At 42.4% G+C, this 26,195-nt stretch overlaps 2 protein-coding genes across 15 annotated transcripts in view; one reads left to right on the forward strand and one right to left on the reverse strand.

Moving 5' to 3' along the window:
• Positions 1-14,609, reverse strand: part of TTLL5 (tubulin tyrosine ligase like 5) — a 308,459-nt gene extending 293,850 nt beyond the window's left edge. For 12 of the 13 annotated variants that reach the window (XM_040226046.1, XM_040226045.1, XM_040226044.1 and 9 more), the window contains exons 1-3: positions 14,245-14,401; positions 12,779-12,947; positions 6,764-6,870 (exon numbers count right to left, since the gene is read on the reverse strand). In XM_040226046.1, the coding sequence (XP_040081980.1) occupies positions 6,764-6,870; positions 12,779-12,852 (181 nt within the window). In that variant the 5' untranslated portion in view covers positions 12,853-12,947; positions 14,245-14,401. Of the gene's footprint in view, positions 1-6,763; positions 6,871-12,778; positions 12,948-14,244; positions 14,402-14,495 lie in introns of those variants that run through there. The other variant, XM_040226042.1, reaches the window with a different exon arrangement.
• ERG28 (ergosterol biosynthesis 28 homolog) lies at positions 14,428-23,700 on the forward strand. 2 transcript variants are annotated; one of them, XM_040226056.1, is made up of 6 exons: positions 14,576-14,845; positions 16,898-16,963; positions 17,169-17,332; positions 19,910-20,000; positions 23,162-23,280; positions 23,407-23,700. In XM_040226056.1, exons 3-6 carry the CDS (start codon positions 17,200-17,202, stop codon positions 23,484-23,486), a joined length of 423 nt encoding a protein of 140 aa, XP_040081990.1. In that variant the 5' UTR covers positions 14,576-14,845; positions 16,898-16,963; positions 17,169-17,199; the 3' UTR covers positions 23,487-23,700. The 2 variants fall into 2 exon arrangements, with proteins under 2 accessions (XP_040081989.1, XP_040081990.1); XM_040226055.1 differs by lacking the exon at positions 16,898-16,963 and having other exon boundaries at positions 14,428-14,845.
• The last annotated feature ends 2,495 nt before the right edge of the window (positions 23,701-26,195 follow it).

Raw genomic sequence — 26,195 nt, forward strand, 5'->3', positions numbered from 1 at the left:
TCCCACAGAACAACTAAAGCCATGAATCACAACTATGAAGCCCATCGCCTAGAGCCCGTGCTCTGCAACAAAAGAAGCCACCGCAATGAGAAGCCCGCACACCGCAACTAGAGAGCAGCCCCCACTCACTGCAACCAGAGAAAGCCCAAGCAGCAGTAAAGACCCAGTGCAGCCGAAAATAAATAAATAAATAAGCAATACCTGGTACGCCTGGGCTCCCTCTCCCCAGACAGAATCCAGTGGAGAACTGCAACTCTAAACTGAATCTAACCAACTGCTCAAGTCAAAACGACCTCAGCCATGTTTTCTTCCATATAAAAACAAGAGGCAGGGCGAGCAAACTGCCAAATATCCAACACCTAAGACTTTAACACACATCACATCAATTCTACTATGAGACTGTAGAACTGTCTCGTCAACCACTCACATGCATCCCAAAAGACAATCTGAAGTACTAGGACCCCTGGGAAGTTCCAGAACTAACTGTAGCACAGAAAACACAAACAAGGAACCTATCATCTAACGTCCAGCACAGAAGCACCTAGAGAGTAGCGACTTGCTCTAAGGACTTTGTGGGACTAGAAGGAAGATAAAACTAACTTTTTAAAAAAATTACTTTAAAATTCAAGAATAACCTTTTCAATGGCAACACAGTGTATTTTTGCCTCCCTGTCAGAAAACTCAGTCCTGCCCTGTCCTGCTGACTATGGCAGTCACTAGCCACGTGTAACTTGAGCACCTGAAGGGTGACTAGTATGACAAAGGAACTGAATTTTTCATCTTATTTAACTTTAATTGATTTTTAATTTTGAAACTCATACTCAATTTGGCCTCAGTACAAGTTGGAAAACTTGTTTGGAACAACGTGAGCATAGGAATTTACTATAATTTCAAACTATAACATTTATGAAATCTAAACGCAGACCAAATGCTTCCAATGAAAACTCTGCACCACATGGAGATGTACTAAAAGTGCGAAATACACACTGGATGTAAAATATCGTCACAATTTTTTTATACTGAGCAAATGTGAAAATGATATTTTGGATTAAATAAAATATATCATTAAAGTTAATTCCACCTATTTCTGCTTTTTTTAAAAAAAAATAAAGCTACTGAAGAATTGCACTGTATTTCTGTTGGACAGCGCTAGTCTATATAAATGCAAACTGATGAAACTGACACATTCAGGGGCAAAACATAAAATGCTTCATTCCAGGAAAAGATTACTTTAAAGTGAAAATATCCGTTGCCTCTAAAATGCAATTCCATTTAAATATTCAAAGCATGTAATTTTGAAAAACCATGGATATGGTGAGTAAAAACATATTCCTGGAATATTTCATAAATAAAGCATATGAAATCTTATTGTATGAAAAATATTAACAGTGAATTCAATGAAACATTTAATAACAGAAAAAACAAGGTTGGACTCTCACACTCTAAGATCAACAGAAGATAACTAATGCCCCAGATACACTTCTCAAGGGGATTTAACCCAGGATTATGATCTGAGCAGATCTATGTCAGCTATATTTTAAGACAGAGGGAAAAAAAAAAACACCAACAGACCAAGAGTGTTTAACAACCCAGAAATCTCAGGAAGCAAATAATAAAACTCATTCAAATTGGTCTTTTCATAAAGGAAGGTGAAGAAAACTATTAAACCTCAAGGAACTGGGAATATATAGAAAATTCAAAAACAAGGTTTGACAAAACAAGTTTAGTGGTTTTTTTTAAAACCCAGGAAAAAAATTTAAAAACTTATAGGCTCTAGAAAATTGTGACTGCTTGAATAATAGTATGATTACACTGATGGATGCTAATATCCAATAAATGTTATGTATTCTAGAAAAGAAGGGTCTGCCTATTGCCACAGAATACGGTGACAAGCAAACCAAAAAGAAACATGTTTGAGGGAAGGATTATTTACTTCTGCTGTTTTTAACCCACCTTTGATGTTTTGACTCTAACCATATTGAGAGAGAGATTCTCAGCAAATGTTAGTAAATCTTCAGTGACTTCAACTTCTGTGAACATGAATGAATCCCATGCCTTTAAGTGGTAACCTAGGAACTCGCTGAAGGGATTAGAACACCAGGACCCTTGGGGAGGGAGGAAAATTCAAACCCCAGAAGCAGGTGCTAATCCTCCTCTGAACTCTGGCTTACTGTGGGGCAAGGATAGACCTTAAAGTCATCTCAGAGTAGAGTAGATCTTGTTCAACAAGTCGAGTAAGCAGCACAAATTTTGAGTGCCTACTGTGTGCTAAACATAACGTGATCTCATTCTCACAATGCCTGCAAGGTAGCCATTATCTCCATTTTACTAATGAAATGGATTAAGAGAATGTAAGTGATTGCACAAGATTCACAGCTAGTAAATGCCAAGGCTGGGATCTGAAGTATTGACTCAGAACCCATGTAAAGATGCTTTCCACTATATCACACAACAAAAGTTCAGATGCATGGGATGTGACCTTTGCAGACAGCTACAGGCTAATGCCAGGATTCAGAGCACTGCTTAAAATCAAAGATGAGTGAAGGTAAATGAAATGAAGACTATAGTTTTTCTTGTAGTCATGTAAGGATGTGAGAGTTCGACCATAAAGAAGGTTGAGTGCCAAAGAACTGATGCTTTCTAGTTGTGGTGCTGGAGCAGACTCTTTTGAGAGTCCCTTGGACTACAGAGATCAAACCAGTCAATCATAAAGGAAATCAATCCTGAATATTCATTGGAAGGACTGATGCTGAAGCTGAAGCTCTAATACTTTGGCTGCCCAATACAAAGAGCTGATTGATTGGGAAAGACCCTGAAGTTGGGAAAGATTGAATGCAAAAGGAGAAGGGGGTGGCAGAGGATAAGATGGTTAAATAGCATCACTGACTCAATGATTAATTGAACATGACTCTGAACAAACTTCAGGAGACAGTGAAGGACAGGGAGCCTGGCATGTTACAGTCCATGGGGTAGCAAAGAGTCGGACATGACTTAGCGACTAAACAACAAACAACAAGCATAGAAAAACAATAGCAAAAATAAGCAAAATAAAAAGCTAACTCTTTAAAATGACTCTCAAAGTGGACAAACTTTTAGTCAGAATGACATTAAAAAAAAAGATTCAAATCACTAAAATCAGAAATGAAGGTGTGGATATTACTACTGTATCACAGAAATAAAAAAGATTATAAAAGAACACTAAAACAACTATATACAAACAAAATTATATAAACTAAATAAAATGTGCAAAAAGCCCAGAGAAACACACAGATTACCAAAACAGACCCAATAAGAAACGGAATAGACACGTAGAGGCTGAACCAGTGATCCAAAATCTGTCAACAAAGAGAAGCCCAGGACTAAATGCCTCGCTGGTGAGCTCTATCAAATATTTAAAGAGCCGTGGTGGTGATGTAGTCGCTCAGTCGTGCCCAACTCGTGCAACCCCACGGACTGCAGCCCGCCAGGCTCCTCCGTCCACAGGATTCTCCAGGCAAGAATAATGGAGTGGGTTGCCATTTCCTTCTCCAGGGGATCTTCCCAACCCACGGATCGAACCCAGGTCTCCTTCATTGCAGGTAGATTCTTTACCAACTAGAACTCTTTACCAATCAGGGAAGTCCATTTAAAGCCAATATTTTTCAAACTCTTTCAAAGAGGAGGAAGGAGCCCATTCTGTGAGCCCAGCATTACCCTGACACCAAAGCTAGACAAAGGCATTAAGAGAAAACCAGAAAACAATATTCCTTATGAATAGAGATGCAAACATCCTCAATAAAATACTAGCAAACCAAATCCAGCAGCATATTAAAAGGACTATATACCATGCCCAAGTGAGATTTAGCTCAGGAATGTAAGGCTGGTTTGGTATACAAAAGTCAATCAACATAACATACTACATTCATAAAATGAAGGAAAAAAGACATAGAATCATCTTGACTGATGTAGAAAAGGCATTTGACAAAATCCAATAGTGCTGTATGATGAAAACACTCAACTAAGGAATAGAAGAGAACTTCCTCAACATGATAGAGGGCATTTATGAAACCCTGGAGCTAACATCAGACTGAATGGTGAAAGACTGAACGCTTTCCCCCTAAGATTAGGATTAAGACAAAGATGCCCATTTTCATCACTTCTATTCAACACTGTACTGGAAGTTCTAGCCAGGTAAGGAAGGGAGGGAAGGAGGGAGGGAGGGAGGGATTGATAAATCTCCATTTACTGATCACATGATCTTACATAGAAATAATCCTAAGGAATACACACACACACACACACTATCAGAGCTAATAAATGAGTTCAGCATAAGATCAGTATACAAACATTCATAGTATTTTACACACTGACAATGAACAACTCAAAAATGAAATTAAGAAAACAATTCCATTTATAAGAGCATCAGAAAGAATAAAATACTGAGAAATAATGTTAACCAAGGAGCTATAAGACTTGCACACTGAAAACTGCAAAACATTGCTAAAGAAACTAAAGAAGACCTAAATAAATAGGAAGACATCCCATGCTCATAGACTAGAAGACTTAAACGTAAGATGGCAACACTTCCAACAGCAATTTACAGATTCAATGTACTCCCTACCAAAATCTGAACAGCCTTTCTTGCAGAAATGAAAAAGCTCATCCCAAATTCATATGGAATTGCAATGGACCCTGAATAGCAAAAAAAAAAAAACTTAAAAAAAAAAGAACAAACTCAGAGGACTCACATTTCCCAGTTTCAAAACTTAGCTCAAAGATACAGTCAAAAAAATAATACAGCACTGGTATAAGGATAAACATACAGAATGACAGAATATTGAGAGTCCAGAAATAAACCCATACGTTCAATAGTCAATTGATTTTCAACAATAGTCCCAAGATTATTCAACAAGGAAAGAACAGTCACTTCAACTACCCATGCGGGGGATTATCTATATGTAAAAGAATGAAGGTTGGACCCTTATCTCACAGTATGTAAAAAAGTTAACTCAAAACGCATCCAAAGACTGCTTAGCTCTAAACGTAAGAGCTTAAACTACAAACCTCTTAGAAGAAAGCATAGGGATCATGACTTTGGGTTAGGCAATGATTTCTTAGAAACGACACCAAAAGTATAAGCAATAGAAGAAAAAGTAGATAAATTAAACATCATCAAAATGAAAAAAATTTGCCACGAAAGAAAACTATCAAGAGCATGAAAAGACAAACTACAGAACAGGAAAAAATATTTGGAAATCATTTTTCTGATAAGGTTCTAGTATCCAGAATGTGTAAAGGACTCTTACAACTGAACAACAAAAAGACAAGCAAGCCAGTTAAAAAATAGGCAAAAACCTTGATAGACAATTCTCCAAAGAACATATGTAAATGGCCAAAGGGCATGAAAAGATGCTCAATGACAGTAATAGGGAAATGTAAATCATAAACACAATAAGATACCACTTCACACCAGTTAGTATAGCTATATTCTAAAAAACAAAATAAATGTTAGTGAGGATATGGAGAAACTGCAACTCTCATATGTTGCTGGTGGGAATGTAGAATTGTACAGTCACTCTGAAAAATCCTTTGGCAGTTCCTTAATAAGTTAATCACAGAATTACCATACAACATAGCAATTCTATTCCTAGGTACATACCCTAGAGAACTGAAAGCAAACAAAAGATTGTACGTGAATGTTCACAGTAGCACTATTTACAAGAGTCAAAAGAGGGAAACATTTATCTGTCAACTGATGAATAGATTTAAAAAATGTGGTATATCTGTACAATGGAATATTATTTGGGCTTCCCTTGTGGCTCAGCTGGTAAAGAACCCACTTGCAATGTAGGAGTCCTGGGTTTGATCCCTGGGTTGGGAAGATCCCCTGGAGAAGGGAAAGGTTACCCACGCTAGTATTCTGGTCTGGAGAATTCCATGGACCGTATAGTCCACAGGGTCGCAAAGAGCTGGACACAACTGAGCAACTTTTACTTTCATATTTATCCATCAACTGATGAATGGATAAACAAAATGTGGCACGTCTGTCAACATGCCACGGAATATTATTCAGCCACAAAAAGAATGAAGTACTGATATATGCTACAACATGGATGAACCCTGAAAATATTATGCTAAGTGTAAGATGCCATACACAAGAGGCTACATGTTGTATGAGACCATTTACAAGAAATATCCAGATTAGGTAACGGCATGGAGGCAGAAAAACCAGTGCTTTCCAGGAGCTGGCATGAGGGGGTTGTAGAATGACTGTTCAGTGGATACTGGGTTTACTTTTAGATGAAAATGTTCTCGAATTAGAAAATGATGATGGCGGCACAATACTATGAATGTACCAAATGCCGCTGAGCTGTCCACTGAAACGATGAAAACAATAATTTTGTTATGTGTATTTTACCATAATTAAAGAAAACAATTATCACTAAACTTTTTGTGTTAATCATTTCACGATACATGTAAGTTAAATCACCATGCCACACACCTTAAACCTTCTACAGTGCTGTATGTTAATGATCTCTAAAAACAAAAAAACATAAACAAACACTTGTACACATAACTCTAAAAACAAAAAAACAAGGAAAAAAATTTAATATGTAGAAAACGATTTAAGGAATCGTAAATAATCCTTTCAAGTATAAAACATCATGAGAATCTTCTCCTGACCAAGGCCCCTTCCCTGTCTAAATGTGGTTATCACTTTCTTCAAGGTGAGGTTATCAGGGCCACGACCAGCCCTGCCTTCTCTGGGGAAAATCATACCTACCTCCAATTACTCGAATATTGTTGTCCTTTGTCAGAATAGCCTCAGCATGGAATACCAAAACCGGAATTCTCCTGCAGCCTCCAGTCCACATGATACATGGATGATCTCTACAACCGTAAGAGAAGGCTTTATTAATTCACAGCTCAAAATCTAAATTAACAATTGAAGCAGATCACCGGGGTCAGCTGCTTAGCAACTTTCCCCTTCTTCTGGAACAAGCATTCCAAAAGTCTTACGGGAAACCATTTCTCTCCCATTCTCAATCACGTGGTATCTTCCAGAGGAACTCCACCCCTGGGGCAGGGACAGGCCTTGGTTGACTTCAGCCAAGCAGGGTTTTCCACACCCTGGTTATAGTTACTGGCTCAGGGGTGACGGCATGGAGCAGCTGGAGACAGTGTGTTGGGAGACATGTATGACCCTCCAGGAGAGGGACACTTTCTTTCTCTTCTGAAGCAGCTGCAGAGAGATGGCCTCCTCCCCTGATGGTGTAAGAGAATGAGGTCTGGAAGTGCAATCGTCACTGTTCGACCTTGGAAGGAGAGTCTGGAGCTGTGAGCAGAGGAGAAAGTCAGGGGGAGCCTGACTGAGAGAATGAGAGAAATGAGACCCCGAGTGGCAAGCGTGCAGGTACAGAACCAGGGCTTTCCTAAATATGAGCTGACACACTCCCTTTATTATTTAGGGCAATTTATGTCCTAGTCCCTGGCACAGATAAGGATCTTAACCAAAAACTAAAATAATCACAATAACTGACATACCCCTTTTACACCCTATAGTCCCTTTTTAAGCCAATTTGAGGACCCATCCTAACAGTCTGAGCCAGGAAACCTAGAGTAATACAAGTATTCCAATTAAGACTATATGTTTGAAAGCAAGCCTATCCTAAATGGAACAGTATTTTCTTCCAGAAGAAGACGTCTAACTTTCTCTTATCTTCCAGAAATCTCTGTTAAATCAATCTCAAATGTATTCACAGATTAGAAAAATCTTCAACTGCCTTAGTGCAGGGAGGTAGGAAAGGAAAGAAATGACCTGGATCCCTCTTATGTGTCAAGAATTACACCAAGAGCTGTCAAATTATCTCATTTAATCCTCTTGCCAGTACTTTGAATCGAAGAAAAGGTGTCTCCGAGAGGTTATGTAATTTCCTCAGAGTCATACAGCTGGTTATGCAAGGGAACAGGCATCGGACCCAAGGGTCTGTGTTCTTTCCACTCTCCATCCCCATAATCCCATTTCAGTGATATTTTGCATAAACATCTTAAACTGAACCCCTGAGGAATTAAAATTAATCAATATCTTATATGGAATAAGATCCACTTATTTATTATCATTAATCCAAAGATTCAGGCTGCTCTCAAAAACTCACATGACCACACCCCTTAAAAAAGCCATACCACCAACCTCAGGGCCAAGTTAGACTCTCCCAACACAGGTTTAAACAGATCCATGCTTTGAATGTATAGGTTGCCAGGCTACCATTCTCAGAAGTGAGGCAGCTTCACACTTAGGGTGAGTTGCCAAGAGGTTTAGTGAAGAAAGCAGAGACCACTACACCCAGTCCATTCCCTGTTTTCTAGAAATGGAAAGTGGATGTTTAATGTTCCTGCAATTTGACTTGGGTGACAGTGCCCATTTGAGAGAAATGGTGTTTACAGGGGACAAGAAGGATTTGTGTCTGTGTCTGTGTGTGATTTGCTTTCTTTTCCCTCTTAATGGACATCCCTGGTGGCTCAGATGGTGAAGAGTCCGCCTGCAATGTGGGAGACCTGAGTTTGATCCCTGGGTTGCGAAGATCCCCTGGAGAAGGAAATGGCAACCCACTCCAGTATTCTTGTCTGGAGAATCCCATGGACGGAGGAATCTGGTGGACTACAGTCCATGGGGTCATGAAGAGTAAGACACGACTGAGCGACTAAGCACAGTACCATCTTAAACACCTGTAAAAGGGACCAGATAATTCCTACGACCCCTTTCAACATTTTTTTTCCCCACTACACATCTAAGTCAGAGGATAGAGGAAAAAATAAGCAGGTTAAGCTATCAAGCTTTAGATAGAAACTCTGGAAACTGACTAAAGTTCCTTGTCAATCCACCTCTAGCTGCAAACTGGCACCAGTGTGCTTTAGCACCTACAAATGATACATTACTGATAAAAGGTAAAAATGTTTGACAAGAGTCAGGAACACAATAAGCACACACAGCTGACAAGAGCCAAGGCCTGAATCATACTATCTGTAGAAAGCCACATCCCCGACAGAGAATCTTTTCATTTACAACCTCTGAAAAGAGAAAACAGGTAGAAGATGAATTGCTAATTCAGTAAGGTCAACCTAAAAATACTTAACGCAGGCGCTGCATTGTCACTAAAAGCATGTTCCCACCAGTTGGCAACAAAGGGAAAAGATTCAAAATGATTAGGAAACTGAAAACTGGGACGTTAAATATTCATTTACACCAGAAACCAGGACATATTAAGAAATTACGCTTTTACAGACATGAAAGAACAAAAAACTTGGATTAGTAACCAAAGTAGACTAGTTTTATGGCTTACTTTATTGAAAGCCTAAGAACATTTTGGTTTTTAAACAGTTATTTCATGAGGAACAAATATTATTCACTCTTGGGATCCAGCCTACATAAATCAAAGCCTCTAAGCCTCATTCATCCCAATGTCTATGCTGGAAACGCTTTTCCCACTTTCTCTGTTCACCTAATCCCACTCTCTACAGCCCAGCTCATCTCACCACCTCCCTGGAGCCTTCCCCAGCTCCTGCAGCCCACAGAGATACATTTCTCTGAACTGTAGCACTCGTTGTATAATCATTTGTTGAAAATGAAAGTTGCTCAGTCATGTCCGTGTCTTTGTGACCTCAAGGACTATACAGTCCATGGAATTCTCCAGGCCAGAATATTGGACTGCGTAGCCTTTCCCTTCTCCAGGGGATCTTCCCAACCCAGGGATCAAATCCAGGTCTCCCGCATTGCAGGCAGATTCTTTACCAGCTGAGCTATGAGGGAAGCCCATCATTTGTTGAAGATCTTTTTAACTGATGTAAAGCCAGCTTTTACAATCAGAGTTAGGTATTTTTTACAGATTAAAGAACCTATATATCAAATGAACATTTCCACATTTATATGTATAAATTTATAATTTGGGATCCCCAAGGAAAATATAGAAAAAGAGCCCTTTTACATTTACTATTGCAAAGAATGTCATGCAAAACAAGGATGCCTGGACAGTTTCTAGCTCTAATGTCCAGGATTGCAAAGCATGAATACTTTAATACAGCCCGGGGATCTGAGCAGATCTAGCAGATGTCCATGGAGAGACATCTTGGGAGCAAGTCAACATTCTAGATGATTTAAGACCTGCGAACTTCCAAACCTTTAGAAATGTAAGCCTGTTCCTCCAAGTGTGAACAAGATTGACTTTAAGATTCCTAAAGTATAAAACAAGTGTTTCATAGACATGAGCTGATGGAACATTAACAACCAAAACTCAACAGTAGGAGTTTAAAAGTAAGAGGAGCAAACGTCCATCAATATGAACTGGGGTGAGGTCGGGTGGGATTACACCTGTATTTTCACTAACTTCTACTAGAAGTTTAGCACTTCTCAATTGTGAATACAGGCAACAAACCACAGTACTACTAGCGTTACCTGCCCCTTCGACTCCATCTGAAATGACAGATTTTTTGTACCGTATGACAGTTGTTGCAGACATCTGAAAATAACATTGATATTTATCACTACTTCCAAGTTATGGCAGTTCCTAAAATTGCCACTAGATCCCCTGTGACTACAGTCTTCTCATCCGGTATAATGAGGATGGACCACAGTCTGGCAAGCTTCTACCCTCAAGCAATCATTCAGTTACCAAATGGCGAAGGCTCACAGTGGTGGTCTAGGTATCTATGATGTGCCTTTGTATCCTGCACTTACAAGTGTTAATTAGACACAACCCAAGGACGGGGAGCTTATGCAAACTAAAAACAGTCCTCATGTCACTGTCTTTAGAAAATAAAATTTAGGTTTTACCTTGTAAATGCATGATCTTGCTAAATAAAATAACAAATATGCCATATATTCATTCATTAAGTTAGTCATTCAGGCAGCAAGTATTTATTGAGTACCTACTAAAATAAAATTAGTTTGAGTCATCTAAAATAAAATGGAATTATGTTGAGTCATCTAAAGTTCTCAATATTTTGACTGTGTTTGACTTACCTAAATAGCAATTTCATACAATTCAATCTAATACTTGTTGGGTCCAACCTATAAGCCCACTAATAAAAAGGACAGTCATGAAGTAAAAGAAGATCTTGAATCAGAAAGACGGATGCCTGCAGAAGTTAAAAATGTGGAGAAATGGCTAAGAAGAAGCACACAGAAAAAGTCACAAAAAGGCAAAGTGCCCAGAGGAAATTATCCATTTAATTATCCTGAATGAGAATGACCCAAATACATTAATAACAACAAATCTCTTATTATTTTCTATGACCTAACAGTGATGAAAAGCCTTTCCCCAAAGCTTTACTAATGCTTCAATAATTTTTTCTAATTAAATAATATAAGCTTCTGCTGTAGTATAAGAAATATGCTTTAAAATCAATATTAAATCCTGCAGGAATAATGCCTTAACACTTGTATGGCACTTTACAACAAAGGTCCATCTAGTCAAGGCTATGGTTTTTCCAGTGGTCATGTATGGATGTGAGAATTGGACTGTGAAGAAAGCTGAGTACCGAAGAATTGATGCTTTTCAACTGTGGTGCTGGAGAAGACTCTTGAGAGTCCCTTGGACTGCAAGGAGATCCAACCAGTCCATTCTGAAGGAGATCAGCCCTGGGATTTCTTTGGAGGGAATGATGCTGAAGCTGAAACTCCAATACTCTGGCCACCTCATGCGAAGAGTTGACTCATTGGAAAAGACTCTGATGCTGGGAGGGATTGGGGGCAGGAGGAGAAGGGGATGACAGAGGATGAGATGGCTGGATGGCATCACTGACTCAATGGACGTGAGTCTGAGTGACCTCCGGGAGTTGGTGATGGACAGGGAGGCCTGGCATGCTGCGATTCATGGGGTCGCAAAGAGTCGGACACGACTGAGCGACTGAACTAACTATTCTACTTGATTCAGCCTGGCACATACTATCCCCACTTTTCAGATGACATAGCACATGAATCCTAGTGGACTTACACAGAACCTTAAAAACTAATCATATCTTTAAGCCAGATTCTCTCTTTGCTCTGTGTCATGTAATAATATTAAAGGAGACAAAATATCTAAGAGTTGCAAAATCATGGAAATCTAGGTCTAAATCTCAACCTATCATTTAATCTCTATGCATCCCAAGGAAGTTCTTTGATATGTGTGGGACTGAGCTTAACTACGTGGGAATAATAACGTCTTCAGATGTTATTGTTAAATGGGATATGGCAGTTAAAGCTCTTACCATCACCTATAGCAGCTACACTTAACACTATCTTCATTTATATTCTTGTGAGAATCCAGCAATGAAGAAACTTAATTCTTATCTAAAAGAGCTTGAGAAAGCCATGTGTCTCAATAGACAGCACACGCCTCAGAATCCTAAAGGCCTGTCCCACACTTCCTCAAATAACTTATTATTATCATCACTCTATCATCCTAAAGGCTTTGGAGAAAATAACCAATGTCACAGTGTTGGGAGACCTGCTTTTGTTCCATATCTAAAAATTTCAAAATCTCCTATGTTAGGAGCTCTGATCAAGAGTTGACTAAGAGCTACTACCTGTACCATCTAGGGCCGATCTTCACTCATGAGGCCGGAAACAGAGCCTTATCTCATTTCAGACAGCTAATGGTCATCCCCAAAAGATCCCAAATTAGACCATGTATGGAGACTAAAACCAGAGTCAGATAACACCAAAGGAAGGATATGGATAAAAGAAGCTAGGAGTAAAATAAAAGAGAACTATCTTCCAACCTGAAGGCAAAGGGTCAAAAGCAGGCTTGCTATTACTTACTCCTGGCTTACCACCTCCTCATCCTCTGAGGATGATGCTGTTTCCTCCAGGTCCCGGGCCATCACGACTGGCATTTCCTTTAGAGTTTGTCATGCAGTCAGCAGACGGGGGCCTCAGAGACCTTTCCTTGCACATTCACTGGATCAAACAATTTGGGTGGCACAGATTCCTGCAAGAGAGACAAAGGATCTGAAACGTAACCCAGCCATCTTTTTGTTCATCATTGATGGTGATCTTTTATGTAACTAAAACGGATATTTATGTAAATAGGGCCCAGCCTCTAGAAACTTACCTTTTTTCACAGTGCCTCACATATGGCACAATGATCAAGATTTTTTTTTTCAAACATATTGTCTGTCCTTTGTGTATTTGAAGAGAAGCTATTAAGTTTCCTGTGTTTCTTTTACATACTAAATCTAATGTGCACCAAAATGATAGGGTTACTTAACTTTTAGAAAAATCTGGGATATGTGGCTGATTGCCTAAAACATAGGTTCCTTGATAGCAAAACCTGACATGAGCCAAAATGAAAAACGCAACTTTTAAGATCCTTCTAAATATTTCTTTAGAGTATAGGTAAAACACAATCATGATTCCACTGAAATAAATACAAGCAAAAAGTGAATATATTCTCCTGAATCAAGGTTGTCCCTCCCAGGGGGGGCGGGGCCCGGACAGGGGGGTGAAGAAGGGTCTGTCTTTCCAAACACTCTCAAAAATTATTCTCCCTTACTGAAAATCACAAACTATTATCCGAATATCAAATAGACACTAAAATTAGCCTATTTCTAATTATAGTACTTTAACAGAGAAAAGGTACATTTTATTGTGTGTTTGAGGATGGACTAGAAATAATAGATAAGAAAATGTTTGAATGACCAGAATCCTATTACTCAAAGATTACCATTCAATCTTTCCAAACCTTATTTTTCTATGCATTAATATATGGGATAATCTAAATAGGGGGCGAGGAAAGCCAGTTCCGACAAGGATCCCCTACACATGTTCAGCGAAATGGGCAGTATGGAACAATCTCAAGGCTTTCTTCCGAGTATCCCCAACAGGATTTCTCAGTATTTCCCAAAATGTTGGGAAGTCCCTTAAATTCATACAAAAGAAACTAAACCTCCAAGCGACGAAGGGATGCCAACCTGTCCTAGGCTGCGAGCTGGGCAGGAACAGACAGGGCGATCGGAAGATTGAGGGCACTTGCCCGAGGAGTGTCCTCTCCCTAAAGGGATCAGGCTCTCAGATCCACCCATGGCTCAGCCCATCCCAGGGAGGTCCTCAGATGCTCCCCACGGAAAGGACGCGCGCGGGGAGCCGCAGCCGCTGCGATTTAGCCCAGCGCGCCCGGAAGCCAACAGCTGTTCCCGGCCAAGGAGAGGGAAGTGCAGCGGCCGGCGCCCGCCGGGACTCGGGGCGCCCTTCTCTTCGAGGAGGAGAGCGCGGGCGCAGGCGTTTACCTGTTTCATCTTCCCATCGCTCGGGGCGGGCAGGCGGGGACAGCGCTCTGCGCCTACCTCCCTCCTCCTTCCCCAGCCGGGCTCAAGGCCGCAGCCGAAGGCGGCTTCCCCCGTTACTACAACAACCAACCAGCAACCGCCCGCTCGGACCCACTGCGCAGGCGCCCGCTTAGCTTCAGGCGCGTACAATTGTCGTCACCGCCGCGCCGAGCGGACACAGGGCTCTGCTCCCCACAGAAGTCTTGACTTACTTTTCCTGTTCTTTCCCCCTCCGCCCCAAACAGATTGACTCCTAACCTGGAGTGTTTCGATGCGCTCAACAGGAGAGTTCACTGCAAGGGCGGCGTGCTGGGGGTGAGGTTTGCAGAGCGGCAACCGCTGATTGGCAGTAAAGCGGTTCACGCCCCATCGCCTGCTCGGGCATAACCTAAACAGCCAATCAGAAAGAGGACTGATGGCAACAAACCAATGCCGGAGCCGGGCGGAGAGTGGGGGCGGGGACAAGTGGCTCAGGTAGACTGAGGTCTGGAGCTGGGCTGGGGCAGTTCCTTTGCTGCTGCTACTACCGCTGCTGCTGCTGTGCTGAGAGTACTGTCGCCAGGTAGGATGAATGGGGGGGTGGGGGGGGGGCGACGGTGGAGAGGTGGGTGCCTGTGTGGCTTCTAATGGAGAGGATCCGCACAGCCTGAAGCAATGGAGATGGGACAGAAGGAAGGTACCCGGGAGGCAACCTTGTAGGGGGAAAAGAGATTTCAGAGACCAAGAGAAGAGGGAGCTGGGAAAATGAAGAAAACTTGGTAGGTACAGAACGAGTGAGTCGATGAACAAATGAGTGCCCACTCTGAGCCTGGCACAATACGAGGAACCTTTGCTTTCTAACGTAATTCTTATAATAACTCTTGGAATAGGTAATTTTAATCTCCATTTTGCAGGTAAGGAAATCTAAGCTGTAAAGTGTAAATTACTTCCCCACAGTCACACAGCTACTGAAAAATGAGACCAGGAAAGGAAACTCTCCCGACTCTAGTAAACCACTATACCTTTGCTGGCCTGTGCCTGGGTAAATTTTGAGAATAGATGTTGGATACCCTCACAGGCCTTCAAAAGCTTTGAGGAAGTCGTGCTGAGGGACTGGCAGAGCAGTTTGGAAGAGTGCTCAGGCTCTGCCTTCATCATCTATCTTTTGGAGTTTCTGAGAATTTCTGTGAAATGGGCATAAGTTCTGTCAAAGAGGGAGGTCATCCATGCAGCTTTTCTGACGCTGAGAGCTTAAGGCTCCTGGTGAGGCATGGTGAGAAAACAGTAAGGTGGGGGGAGGGGAGTGTGTGTGTCTTGGCCCACGCTGGAACTGCTTGTGATTCCATTAGAGCTTCATTCTCTCTGGACTTTGACAGAGTCCAGTTTTGTGATCCATTTGCACTGAGGGGTTCATCCACTGACCCTTCTGTCTCTGGAACTTGCTGTGTTTTTTAGTGCATCACACATCTGCCTTTACTGACTTTCATATTTGTTTCAGCTGAGTAATGTAGGACCATGCCAAAAGGCCTACTGTCAAAGTGACAAAGGAAGCCTGATAATTTTGCCACTTAAGGCTCAAGAAATTAACCAGACAATAGATAAACCATGGGTCACATACCAAAGATGAGAAGAAGCACTTCCATGATTAGATTTTTATCTACATGGCTTTTATTTAAATCAAGATGATTGAAATCTGTGCTCAGCAATGGTTGATCTAACATTTTGTTCTCTTTTTTAAATAAAAAGTACATAGCCTGATCTTATTTTCTATACCACTTGAAGACAGGTGGCTATGGCTCGCTTGTCTCTCACAGAAATGGAAACTTCATCAAAATATGCTCAGTGAGACATCTTAGAGGCCAATAGAACATGGTTTTTATCTGAGCTCTTTCATCTGTAGACTGTGTAACCTTAAGCAAGTCACTTAACATCTCTATGCCATCCTTCATCTATAAAGTGGAAATATTAATAGTGTCTACCAACCTTAAGGATTAAATGAGATAATATATGATAGGTGCTTGGCACAGTGCATGACATATACAAATCCTTAATAACTGTAGATTCTTTTACAACCCAACAACAACATTGCTGTTTCCTTCTCCATCTAATTTTCTTACTGTTTGTCAACTCACAACAATTTATTAATTTGTAACTTTTATATTCTCCTAATTTATGAAGCATGATGTCCCTGAAAACCAAGGTATAAAAAAGTTAAAGCATGTTAATAATGCCCTCAAATCATACATGCCACTCAGACATAGAAGGCTTGTCTGTCCCTGGAAGGATCAGTCACCAGTAGCCAGGCAGGTATCTATCAGTAGATTTATAATCACCTTTGAGCTACTTGCAGTACAAAAGGTTGACGTGAAACACCAGGTTACAGGTAAAGATCCCAGGGGACTAATTCTAGCCAAGAGAAGAGAATACTGATTTAGGCTAATTTTGGAGAAATTCCTTAGACAAACATAAGCGTGGTGCAACTTATTTCAGAGTATGCTGTTGACTCACCACTACTAGTATGATGAAATATTGAGACCAATTTCTGTAAGTCTTACACCAAAGTCCTTTTATTTCTTTATACTGATGTTTGGGCACCTCCCTCTCTTCTGTTTCTTTCTTTCCATTTTTCCCACAGGGTTTGTCATTTCCACCCACTGCATTATTTAGCCTTTTTACTCTGGTCAGCACACTTCGATTTAAGGCAGGTATTCAAAGGCAGTGTGCCAACCCTATGAGGAGTGCATGGGGATAGACGAGCCGCCGGCACTTGGGAGAGGAGTTTATGAAATGGCTGACGAAGTAAGATTAGTACCGCCATCATGAATGGGACACAGGTTAACTACAGAGCTTATGGTTGAAGCACATTAAGCATCTGTTGTCTCCTGCCCTTTGCTTTTGTTTCCAAGGCAAAAAGCCCTCTCAGGTTGGAGGGGAGCCATGAGCCGATTTCTGAACGTGTTACGAAGCTGGCTGGTGATGGTATCCATCGTAGCCGCAGGGAACTCACTACAGAGCTTCCGAGACCACACGTTTCTCTATGAAAAGCTCTATACCGGCAAGCCAGACCTGGGTAAGAAAGCAAAGACCTGCATCCTTTGTGGGAGTGGCCTAAATGGTGGTCCCCAGACCTGGCTGTACATCACAATAACTGTGAAAAACTAAAACCAAACAAAGCACAGGTGGTCAATTCCCTGTCCAGACCTAATTACTGAATCTTTCACCCCCTGGATGTGTCACAGGAAGTTCTTTTTAGAAGCTTGCCAGGTGATTCTGATGCTGCATAAGCTAGCAAGCCTAAGTCACTAAAATAACAGACATGTCTCCAGGCTTCTCTGAATATCTTTCCCTTCATTTTACACTGCCCTCAGCAGCGGGGCTGTACAAATACCATTATAAGGACGAGTGAGGAAATGAGTTCCTTGGTGACTCTGATGCCTGATGAGGAAACCATAAAGAAGGTTTTCCTATTAGCTTCTTTCAGAAATCAGGTCATGGCGCATACCATTTATACCCTACATTGCATATGGAGAATTACTAATCCAAGGTCTTCTCAAACCATGACACAGACCCTGAAAAAATATCCAAAATCCCTCCAGGTTGGTTTCCCACATGAACTTCCACAGGCCCCTGATGGCTTTCCCCAGTGTCCCGAGCCTCTCTGCTGGAGAGTGGTTGCACATTTCAGCTTGCGCTTCCTTCCTTTGATACGTGGGATGGCTTGAGCTGCAGCACCATTTCATAGTAGCGACAATTGTATGTCACATTTATAGGTAACCCAGATTCAGGCTCTGACCTAGCTCCTTTTTCTGCCACATCTGGGTATAAAATGAAAGTAAATAGGCTAAGGCTCACTTTGAACAGGCTCACTTTGAACAAACTCACGTTCAATAGGCTTAGACAACCTGGAAAAGTGGGTGAAACAATTCCACCTTTCACCCTCCAGTGCTGTCCTCTGGTGGTCCAGGAACTCTGTATAGATTCACAGGTTTTTAGAGGTCTTCTCACCTAGCCCTTTGAATTTAAAGTTGAGACAGAAGAGTCCAGGGGTTATGTGATTTGCCGAAGGGCATATAGCTGAGCAGAAGTGTGTTTGTTAGCTTGTGCAGGCATGCATGCACACACAGCCCGGAAATAGGTCCCTCGAGACCTCCTGGTACTTTGCTGGTGATACCAGGACCCTGGAGCATCCAGTAGAAGAATTTTACTTGATGCCTACTCTGGTTAGGATTACTGAGACTCTCCATTTGTATATCTCACCCTTAGTGAGATATATAGAAGTAGAAAAAAGAAATTTCCTATCTTTCCATCAGAAGAGCTATCAAAATGCTTTATAAAGAGTGTAAAAAGAAAAAATATATCTAGCCCTCCAGGACTGACTTCCCTGGTGGTTCAGATGGTAAAGCATCTGCCTACCATGCAGGAGACCTGGGTTCCATCCCTGGGTCGGGAAGATTCCCTGGAAAAGGAAACGGCAACCCACTCCAGCATTCTTGCTTCGAAAATCCTGCGGACCGAGGAGCCTAGTAGGCTACAGTCCATGGGGTCACAAAGTGTCGGACACAACATAGAGACATCACTCCAGGACTAACCGTTAAATATTAGTTTGGGGTATGGGATTTTTTTTCTCAAAACGACAACCATCTAAAGATCTTTGGGGCTGTGAATTTAGTGTTGCTGTCTGGTTTTCCAAAGGCTCAAAAATCCTCAAAGGAAAATCCCGAAAGACATTTTGGTTGTGAGTCTTGTCCCTTAAAATTTCTCTTGCTCAGGAGACCAGCAAAGGAAGTATCTTTACTTTTCACCATAGATCAATGCTGGTACATTAAAATCAACAAGGCAAGGCTTTAGAAAATACCAGGAGGGTTTCAGCCTACCTCCAGGGTATACGATTTCACTGATCTGGTATCCAGGTCTTGGTAATTTTACAAAGTTTCGTCAGTTGAGTCTAATATATGCCCAGGGTCAAGAAGCACTGTTATGATGGACTATGATTCATACTCTCTGGAGAAGATATTAGCACAGCAGTGCCAGAATGAAGCTAGCAAGGGCAGAGTGGCCCCGGCTAACACGGAGCTTTGCTCCCTTCCAGCACGTACAGGAAACCAGCCTCATTAGGGCTTCATTCACGTGATATAGATCTGAATTCAGGAGATCCAGGGACTTGGGTCTCTTGAAGACCAGGTGTGGGTATCTAGACAGGGCTCAGTATTTCTGTGTTCTGCCCTGCATCAGCCTCACTGAAAGTCTGCTGACCTGCTAGGCATCTTGCATTGACAGACCGCTCTCCACCATGTTCCCCCACACTTATCCTGATTCAAACTCACTTGCTTCACTAACACTAGAGCGGCTTCCAGGCAGAGCCATAAAGCACTAACCCAGGAGCTATTGCCGAAGTGGGCTGTTTGTTGGGTTTTTACTCTTGGAACTCACCCGCCCAACTGTAGGCATTGGAAGAGGAGCTGAACCAGTTCTCCTTCTGGAATTCTTTCCATTCCTTTTAGTTCCCACGTGCAGCATCAGAGCCTGTACTTTGCCCAGCCAAGGGGATCGCAGGCTCAGCTCTCTGACTCCTCCAGTGAAGCTGGAGGAGTTTGGAGGGAACCCTAACGCACCCTTCTCAACACTCCTGCTTGTTTCTGCTGCACAGTGAATGGCCTCCAAGCTCGGACCTATGGAATCTGGACACTGCTCTCATCAGTGGTTCGCTGCCTCTGCGCCATCGACATTCACAACAAAACGTATGTAAAGGAGGGAAGAGCATCTCCCTGTGTTTGAAATGGGTGCTAAGTAGAGCCATTGTGTTCCTCCCTCAGAGACTTATTTAACAATGCCAGTACATGAAAATCAACAAGGCAAGGCTTTAGAAGATACCAGGGGTTCCTGGACCCATCTCCAGAGTGTATGATTTAACTGATCTGGTATCCAGGTCTGGGTAATTTGATAAGATTTCTTCAGTTGATTCTAATAAATGCCCAGGGCCAAGAGGCAGTTATGATGGACTATGATTCCATCGTATGGCCTATGATTTGATACAGTAACCTAGGACGTGAAGATAAAAGATTACTAGGTACCATTCCTTCCAGGGCTAGAAAACATCACAGGCCTGAATGTCTATAAAGCTTAACAATTCTTTGAAATGGACACAGCAAACTGGTTATGTTGTGATCCAGTGGCCTGCATCACACCCCTCTACTTCTTTACTAACGGGTCAGCCTTTCCTCTACTAAAGAGGTAGTGTGCTTGCTCTTTTTAGAGAGGCCATGGCATGCCTATGCTCACATTCCTCCTTGAGAGGCAGGGATGCACAGAAATCACGATCTATGACATCATGAGCCCACTAGTAAATGGTTGTGTGTTTACACAGAGTCATGAAGGGAGGGTCACAGAGAACTGAGCACACCTCTGTCTTCTGCCTCTTCAGAGGACTCACACAGACTGCGTGCATGTGTGCGTGCACACTCAAGTCCAACTCTACGACCCCATGGACTGTAGCCCACCAGGCTCTTCTGTCAGTGGTATTTTCCAGGCAAGAATACTGGAGTGGGTTGCCATTTCCTACTCCAGGGGATCTTCCTGACCCAGGGATGGATCAAACCTGCATCTCTTGAGCTCCTACATTGGCAGGCAGGTTCTTTATCTCTTTGCCACCTGGAAAGACCTCATACAGACTGCTGCTGCTGCTGCCACGACCCTCAGTCGTTTCCAACTCTGTGCGACCCCATAGACAGCAGCCCACCAGGCTCCCCCATCCCTGGGATTCTCAGGCAAGAACACTGGAGTGGGTTGCATTTCCTTATCCAACGCATGCATGCATGCATGCTAAGTCGCTTCAGCCGTGTCCGACTCTGTGGGACCCTATGGACAGCAGCCCACCAGGCTCCTCTGTCCATGGGATTCTCTATGCAAGAATGCTGGAGAGGGCTGCCATTTCATTCTCCATCATACAACTAGTGTGGAACAAGTGCAGGCAGTCGCAGCCCCTGGGCTAGATAGTGTTGTAATCTGAACTGGCCACTGGAGGGGGCTCAAGCTTTCTTCCCAACACCAATCATCACCGCAATCAAGGTGGAAAGTTCGCTCAGGTCCCCAGGTAAGGCCACCAAAAGAACTTCATACCAAAATACTTTTGTGTTAGCCAGACTCTCAGCATCTGGGCAAGAGAGGAGATGGTGATATTTATTGAGCCCCTCTTATTATACCAGATGCTTCCCCATGACTTTAAGACTCCTCCTAGTAGCCCTGGGAAGCAGTGATTTTTGTTGCGGATTCTGTAGATTTGCATATTAGAGACTCAATTCATTTAAGCTGAGAAGACTAGGACAGCTGGGATTTGAGGGCTGTTAACACTGTGATCTCTCAAGCTTTATTTTTTCGTATTTTTGAACCTGAAACTACGGACTACTTGTTCTAGATTGATACGTATTTTTGGAAGCAGCGAGGTTTAGTGGAAACACTCTGAGGCCCAAGAATGAAAACTGGAAAATAGGCTCTGGTCTCATTTCTACTGGTAATAGCTTTGAAGCAGCAAGTTTATTATAGACCTCTGCTTCTCAGTCCCTTCATGTATAAAATGAGACTCATGTATCTGTTTTTCCTCTCAGGGTGACTGGGAAGGAGTAAGGACTGCATAATCATTTTAATGACCTTTACCATGATGAAGAATTACTGACAAGTAGAAGGGGGTGTATCTTTTCTTTGTTGTGCTTTGGGGATGAACAGGGACAGCTAAGACTTATCTTTCCATCTCTTACCCATTCATTTCCCCTTCACCCAACACAGGACAACTGGAAATGCTGACTTCTATTTCCAACTTTTTTGTGAAGCCTGGATTTTTTGTCCCTGTGCTTCTGATATGCTCTCTGATTATATTCCCTCCCTAACCAGAAACCTGAAATCAATTCCCAGCTGTTCTCACTTTCTGAAACAGTCTGCATTCTTCCTATTTAATCGGTATTTCTCTAAATAAGCCAACTTTCATTTGAAAGCAAAAGACATCCAGGAAGATTTAACTGAAATCTGTAATATTTTATTTCTTAGGAAAACGGTATCTGAAGCAAAAATGTCAAGATAGATTTGATGGAGTAGGGTATTGGTTGTATGGGGTAAATTCTATTATGAATGGTTTTTTGTATGTTTGAAGTACTTCATAATTTTTAAATTTCATAGTTGAAGAAAGGTACCAGCTCTCAAAGTGATCCATCTTCCTATAACTTCTGTCTTCTCCACCTCCTTGTCAAAACTGAGGAACAAGTTATCTTCCTATGAGGTTGTCATTGTGTCCTCCATCTGATCATTTTACTAAGTTAAGATGCAAAGTATCTTAGATGCAGCCAATGTTGTAAAATCATCTAAAGTCCCAGAAAGGCCCTTGCTACCCATTCGACATTCATGCCCTTCATTCGGTGGTATCCATCAGATGAGCACTGACCAGCCCCTGGCCAGACACTTGCAAAGCAGGCTTGGACTAGCATCAAGCCAGTTTGAGTAAGTAGAATACATAAGTGTGATTGATCCAAAATTGTCTACACTACCTAGGATTGCCATACTCTAGACTCTGCTATCACTGGCTTCACCACCTTGCTAAGACTTGCAAAGCCACTCTGGATGACTGGGTCATCCTCCTCTCAATTTAGCAGTTGAAGGCTTCGGTTTTGCCCTAGAGGTGAATAAAACTGATGTGATCTAGCAGCTGCCATCTGTGGGGTCGCACAGAGTTGGACATGACTGATGTGACTTAGCAGCAACAGCAGCAGCAGCCAGGTCTTTCGTGGGACCAAGTCTCCTTTTTCTTTAGCCATAGTCATTTCCTGGGTTTGGATTTGTGTGTTTCGAGTCTGACCACTTCCTCCGCACTGAACAAGCTGAACCTTCCGTCCCATTTCTGTCTGCCCCCTTATAGGCTCTACTACATCACACTCTGGACCTTCTTCCTCGCATTGGGACACTTCCTCTCTGAGCTGTTTGTATTTGGGACCGCAGCTCCCACGATTGGCATCATGGCGCCCCTCACGGTGGCAAGTAAGCATCCAGTGACCCTGGAACTCCCACAGGAGCTGTCCCAGCCCTAAAGACAGGCGTTATGCAAGCATTGTAAGAAAGCACGGTGCTTAGGTCAGCCACTAATCTTGTCTGTCTGTATTTAAGGTATCTCAATCCTGGGCATGCTAGTGGGGCTCCAGCACCTAGAAGCAGAACCAGGATCCAGACAGAAGAAGAGAAACTGAGGCCAGCATCCCCATGTCCAAGATGTCATCTCCCACCTTGGCTCGCCTTTTCCTTCTCTATGCTCTTCAGTTTCATTTCTGCTCCATCATCCACTTCTAGCCTTTCACATTTGGGGTTTCTTTTCTTTAATTAAAAAATTTTAAAGATATTACATGCATACAGAAAGTCAGTGCCATTTAAATGTATGTAAAGAATCAAATTCTCCAAGCCAGGCTTCAGCAATACGTGAACCGTGAACTTCCAGATGTTCAAGCTGGTTTTAGAAAAGGCAGAGGAACCAGAGATCAAATTGCCAACATCCACTGGATCATTGAAAAGGCAAGAGAGTTCCAGAAAAACATCTATTTCTGCTTTATTGACTATGCCAAAGCCTTTGACTATGTGGATCACAATAAACTGTGGAAAATTCTTCAAGAGATGGGAATACCAGACCACCTGACCTGCCTCTTAAAAAACCTATATGCAGGTCAGGAAGCAACAGTTAGAACTGGACATGGAACAACGGACTGGTTCCAAATAGGAAAAGGAGTACATCAAGGCTATATATTGTCACCCTGCTTATTTAACTTATATGCAGAGTACATCATGAGAAACGCTGGGCTGGAGGAAGCACAAGCTGAGATTACCAGGAGAAATATCAATAACCTCAGATATGCAGATGACACCACCCTTATGGCAGAAAGTGAAGAGGAACTAAAAAGCCTCTTGATGAAAGTGAAAGAAGAGAGTGAAAAAGTTGGCTTAAAGCTCAACATTCAGAAAACGAAGATCATGGCATCTGGTTCCATCACATCATGGCAATAGATGGGGAAACAGTGTCAGACTTTATTTTGGGGGGCTCCAAAATCACTGCAGATGGTGATTGCAATCATGAAATTAAATGATGCTTACTCTTTGAAAGGAAAGTTATGACCAACCTAGACAGCATATTCAAAAGCAGAGAAATCTATCTAGTCAAGGCTATGGTTTTTCCAGTGGTCATGTATGGATGTGAGAGTTGGACTATGAAGAAAGCTGAATGCTGAAGAATTGATGCTTTTGAACTGTGGTATTGGAGAAGACTTGAGAGTCCCTTGGACTGCAAGGAGATCCAACCAGTCCATCTTAAAGGAGATCATTCCTGGGTGTTCATTGGAAGGATGGATGCTAAAGCTGAAACTCCAATACTTCGGCCACCTGATGAGAAGAGCAAACTCATTTGAAAAGAACCTGATGCTGGGAAAGATTGGGGGCAGGAGGAGAAGGGGACGACAGAGGATGAGATGGTTGGATGGCATCACAGACACAATGGACATGGGTTTGAGTGGACTCTGGGAGTTAGTGATGGACAGGGAGGCCTGGTGTGCTGCAGGCCATGGGGTCGCAAAGAGTGAGACACGACTGAGTGACTGAACTGAACTAAACTGAAAGAATCATTTTAGAATGATGTACGTCTGTCCAAATCAAGGAACTGCCAATATATCTGAAGCCCACTGTGTGCCCTTCCCTCACCCACAGCCTCTTCCAGCACTACTTTTCCAGCCTTCTCCTTTTTTCATTTTATTTTTAACTGTTGACTTGACTTGTATGGTTGGAAGATGCAAACTGTGAAACTTCAAGCTGCTAATTTGCCCAGAGTATTGCCACCAAGGACTGCTTTGAGGGGTTGTCCATCCAGGTTGGGTTTCTCTCTGCTGCTGGACCCCAAGACTCTGAACCATCTGAGAGACAAGCAGTTCTTCCAAGAAGGGCTCCCCGGCCAGTGAGTGTGGCCTCTGTCCTTGCGCCTACAGGTGGATCAGGGTTGGAAGGATCTTTTAGACCTTCCAGTCAGCTGTATTTGTGTAATGAGACTTGTAATAAATAGAGAAACCTTCTGCTCTGATCTGTCCTGGTACTTTGACTGCCTCTAAGCCCAGAGTGCCCCTGCCCTCCTCTGAGGCCTAGCAGAGGAAGATCCCAGCTTTCTGCAGATCAAATACACCATAATGAGTAGGACAGCACAAGACCCAGGTAAACCTGGCTGCCTTTTGTCTCCTGTTCATTTCTCATGAAGTCAAATCTTCCTCCTCTCTGTCCCCACCTTCCAAATTCTGAGCACACAACTGAACAGCCAGAACCCTCTCTTGGTTTCTTCACAAAGAAGAAACAGGTTCTTGAGAAAGCAGAACCGGACAAACAGCTGTATGAGCATGGAAAGAGCACTGGAGCCCAAGGACAAGGCACTAGAGCAGATGGCTGCCATCCAGATACAACCCTGAGCCCCTCCACACTGGCTGGACCCTCACACACAGTGTATAGATGCGAGAACCCATTCGCTACTTCAGCAAGTGTTTACTGAACACTTATTCCATGCCAGACACTTGGGAAGGAAACATGAATGACCCAGGCAATGTCCCCGTAGTCAAGAATCAGACTGTCAAGCCCACACCTGAAAGAACAACCCCAGGCAGTGCTAAGACTCTAGAAAACCAGGTACTGTGATTTGGAAGAGGAGGAAGGTACAGAACCTAGAGGGGTGGGATGGGGCAGGAGATGGGGGGAAGTTTCAAAAGGGATGTGATGTATGTTTACCTATGGCTGATTCATGTTGAAGCATAACAGAAGAAAACAAAATTCTGTAAAGCAATTATCCTTCAAAAAAAATTTTTAAAAATAATAACCCACTAGATGGCAATGTCTATGCAGCAGAGGACCACCTCTCATGGAATGGAGCCCCCACCCCTCCT

Source organism: Oryx dammah, unplaced genomic scaffold (genome assembly GCF_014754425.2).
Source record: "Oryx dammah isolate SB20612 unplaced genomic scaffold, SCBI_Odam_1.1 HiC_scaffold_26, whole genome shotgun sequence".
Classification (NCBI taxonomy): Eukaryota; Metazoa; Chordata; class Mammalia; order Artiodactyla; family Bovidae; genus Oryx; species Oryx dammah.